Below are 4,009 nucleotides of genomic sequence, written 5' to 3' on the forward strand. Positions count from 1 at the left end.
TTGTCCTCTACCAAGCGCCTATCACAGTGTTCTGCACACAGTAAGCTCTCAATAAATACAACTGACTGACTGGTATTTACTGAGTGGTTTCTGAGTGCAGAGCAATCATTCGTTCATTCAATAGTATTTACTGAGTGCTTACTATGTGCAGAGCACTGTACTAAGCGCTTGGAGAATTCGGCAACAGATGGAGACAATCCCTGCCCGATGACGGGCCGACCCAGAGCGCTTACTATGTGCAGAGCACTGTATTCATCCAGTCGTATTTACTGAGCGCTTACCGTGCTCATAACGCTGTACTAAGCATTTGGGCGAGGAAGAGACACAGGGTCGATAGACGTGTTCCCTGCTCACCGGAGCTCGTACGCGATAAGGGCTCATTAAATGCCAGTGGCTGATAAGGAAGAGCAACTTTCCCCATCCCCGCTCCTCGCTCTGTCGGTGATCCCGACCCCCCCCTGACCTTGTCTTCCCCTCCCCAGGAGTCGTGCCGTTGCTGCTGGTTCTGCAATGGAAGCCGGGGTCCTGCACCCCCCTGCCCGTGACCCCGACCAACTCCATGTGTGCCAACAGGCATCTATGCCAGAACGTGACCCACCAGATCCGAAGTCAGCTCAACCAACTCAACAGCAGCGCCCAGGGCCTCTTCGTCCTCTACGTAAGTGTCTGCCGACCCTCCCCCGGATGGGCCGGTCCTGCTGTTTATCCAGCGCTCAGCGGGAACAGTAATAGCCGGGGGATTTGTTAATGGCCTAGGGACAAGAGCGCGGGCTTGGGAGTCAGAGGATGTGGGGTCTAATCCCGGCTCCCCCACTTGTCTGCTGTGCGACCTCGGACAAGTCACCTCGCTTCTCCGGGACTCGGTTACTTTACCTGAAAAACGGGGATGAAGACTGTGAGTCCCATGTGGAACGGGGACGGCGTCCAACCTGATTAGCTTGTATCTATCCTAGTTCTAGAACGGCGCTTGGCACATAGTAAGGGCTTAACAGATTCCATTATTTTCATTATCAATATTATTATTTGTATTACTATGTACCAAGCTCTGACCTGAACACCGGGGAAGAGTCGTGATCATCAGGTCAGACACAGTCCCCGTCCCTCATGGGGCTCATGGTGGAAGAAGGAGGGAGTACGGAAGAGAATCCCCATTTTACAGATGAGGAGACTGAGACCCAGAGAAGCCAAGGGATTGGCCTACGGCCCCACAGCTGGCAGAGCCGGGATAAGAATCCTGGTCCTCTGACCCCCAGGTCCGTGGTCTTTCTACTAGGCCACACCGCCTACTCTGTGGAAAGCACGGCGCCGAACGCAGGGACGGATACAGGATAATCCGATCGAACCCAGTCCCTGGCATATCCGGGGCTTACTGTCTCGCTTGAAGGTAGAGATTTCCGTGGTTGCCCATCTACCTGTGCATGAGGCAGAAACCCCTCACCATTAACTTTAAAGCAGTCCATCCCCTTGCCCCCACCTACCTCACCTCACTACTCTCTCCTCCACCCCAGCCCGCACACTTCACTCCTCTAATGCCAACCTTCTCACGGGACCTCCATCTCCTCTATCTCTCCGCCGACCTCTCGCCCACGTCCCGCCTCTGGCCAGGAACTCCCTCCTTCCTCATATCCGACAATGGCTCTCCCCCCGCTTCAGAGCTGGCCGTACCCGGCGCTGCCCAGCCCAGCAGCAGACCAGCCACCGGAGGTTGCCGTGGCACGGGACCTGGACGGGACTCCGATGTGGTTTGCGTGTTGGTGCGCCGTTGCCGCCGGGGCACACGCACACACCTACACGTAGACACATCCGGGGAGATCGGGCGACCCGCCGCTATGCCAGGAGAGCCCGGGAGCCACCTCTCCTCTCCCCTCACCCCTGGCGCTCGTGCCAGACGGGCTCGATACCCCCTTCCTGCCCCCCAGCTCAGTCCTGCCCTGCACCGTTCATCGTAAACTAGTTATGGTGTGCGCAGAGCTCTTAGTCTGTGCCAAGCCCTGTGCTTAGCACCGGGGATGGTACACGATCGTCACATCAGACGCACGGGGCTAGTTCTCTAAGAGGAAGGGGAGAGCGGGGATCTTATCCCCGTTTTACAGGTGAGGAAAATAAGGCCCCGGCCCGGGAGGGAATCACCGGTCTGGGCTCTGATGGGGGAGTGCCCCCCTCCCACCCTGGGGTCAAGTCCCTCCTCCCTCCAACCCCCCAGGGTGTGATTTGGATGCCCTGAGCCATCCCAGACCAGGGGTCAAGAGGTCCTGGGATGAAGGCCAGGGAGAGGGTCATCCTTTAGGGGGGTGGGAGTGAGAGATGCACAGAGAAAGAAGTGTGAGAGAGGCTGTTTGCGTGTGAGAGAGAGAGAGTTGAGTGTGCATTTGAGTGTACGTGTGTGAGTTTGAGTGTATGTGGGAGAGAATTTGTGTCTATTCAATAGTATTTATTCAATAGTATTTATTGAGCGCTTAGTATGTGCAGAGCACTGTACTAAGCGCTTGGAATGTACAAATCGGCAACAGATAGAGACAGCCCCTGCCCTTTGACGGGCTGACGGTCTATGTGAGAGTTTGAATGTCTGCGGGAGAATTTCAGAGTATGTGAGTTTGTGGGTTTGAGAGAGTTTGCTTGTGGGAAAGCATTTGAGAGTGTGCGAGAGCTTGAGTGTATGTGTGTGAGAATTTGAGTACGTGTGTGTCAGTTTGAGTATGTGAGTTTGAGTGTGTGAGAGAGTTTGAGTGTAGGTGTGAGGATGTGTGTGTTTGTAAGTTTGAGAGAATGTATGAGAGTTTGAGGGTGTGCGAGTTGGAATATATGTGTGCGTGAGAGTTTTAGTGTATGTGTGAGAGTCTGAATGTCTGGGGCAATTTGAGTACACGTGAGGGTGAGAGAGTTTGAGTGTGTTTGAGTATGTGGGTGGGTGAGAGTTTGAGTGTGGGTTTGAGTTATATGTGTGTGTGTGTGTTTGAGTTTATGTGTGTGCAAGAGTTTGTGGGGGGGGAAGGGGGAGAGAATTCGAGTGCTTGTAGGGAGAGCAACTGTGGGGCACAGAGAGAACCGCCCAACGTAGCACAGTGCTCTGCACACGGTAAGCGCTCAATACTACTGAATGGCGAATGGATGAATGTGGGAGATTGGGGGAGGGCAGACCACCCAGAAAGGATGAGTGAGGACGCTCAGGGCAAGGCCTTCCCCTGGGCACCGTGTGCTGACTCCCCCCCTCGCCCTCTCCCCTCCCGCCAGTACACGACGCAGGGTGAGCCCTTCCAGAGCAAACACGACAAGCTATGTGCCCCCAACGTGACGGACTTCCCGCCCTTCCACCCGTCCCGCCAGAAGAAGGAGCGGTTCATCGAGCTATACCGCATCGTCGTGTACCTCAACGCCTCGCTGGGCAACGTCTCCCTGGACCAGGCCCGCCTCAACCCCGGCGCCCTGAGCCTGCGCGGCAACCTGACGGTCACCACGGCCATCCTCCGCGGGCTCCTCAACAACCTCACCTGCCAGCTCTGCAACCGCTTCCAAGTCTTCCACGTGGACGTGACCTACGGGAGCTACAGCCGGGAGAAGGACCAGTTCGAGAAGCGCAAGCTGGGGTGCCAGCTCCTGGGGAAGTACAAGGAGGTCATCGCCAAGGTCGTCCAGGGCCTGTAGGCAGACGCGGGCGTTGGAGCGGAGGGCCGGAGAAGCCCTTCGGGTCATCCCCGGGAGCACTTGGTTGGTGGGATGCCCACCCTCTGGTGGATTCTTCCTCCTCGGGGCGGGAAAACCAGGCAGGTGGAGGACTGGGCTCCCGTCTCTGAGGGGGCCGGTCCAACTCCCGGGGAAAAGGGGACCCCTTGCACCTCCCCTCAGCACCTGTCAGCTTCCGACCCCCAACATCGGTCCCTTCTTTCACCCTTCCTCCCTCCCGCCTCCCCAGATTATCTACCGAAGCACCGTGTGCCTCGGGCCTGATTCTCGCGTCCCCTCCCCCTGCTCGAGGGACCCAGCTTGGAGAGGCCCCAGAGTCTGGGCGAGA

At 56.8% G+C, this 4,009-nt stretch overlaps 1 protein-coding gene across 1 annotated transcript; it reads left to right on the forward strand.

Moving 5' to 3' along the window:
• The first annotated feature begins 378 nt into the window (after nucleotides 1-378).
• Nucleotides 379-3,723, forward strand: LIF (LIF interleukin 6 family cytokine). The gene is made up of 2 exons (XM_029048708.2): nucleotides 379-658; nucleotides 3,232-3,723. Exons 1-2 carry the CDS (start codon nucleotides 560-562, stop codon nucleotides 3,640-3,642), a joined length of 510 nt encoding a protein of 169 aa, XP_028904541.2. The 5' UTR covers nucleotides 379-559; the 3' UTR covers nucleotides 3,643-3,723.
• The last annotated feature ends 286 nt before the right edge of the window (nucleotides 3,724-4,009 follow it).

Source organism: Ornithorhynchus anatinus, chromosome 21, assembly GCF_004115215.2.
Source record: "Ornithorhynchus anatinus isolate Pmale09 chromosome 21, mOrnAna1.pri.v4, whole genome shotgun sequence".
Classification (NCBI taxonomy): domain Eukaryota; kingdom Metazoa; phylum Chordata; class Mammalia; order Monotremata; family Ornithorhynchidae; genus Ornithorhynchus; species Ornithorhynchus anatinus.

What these genes read in the sequence shown, in the direction of transcription:
- LIF (XM_029048708.2), top strand. Translation starts at nt 560, where the DNA reads ATGTGTGCCAACAGGCATCTATGCCAGAACGTGACCCACCAGATCCGA. An exon ending in AGGGCCTCTTCGTCCTCTAC is followed by an intron (nt 659 to 3,231) that starts GTAAGTGTCTGC and finishes CCCTCCCGCCAG; the next exon opens with TACACGACGCAGGGTGAGCC.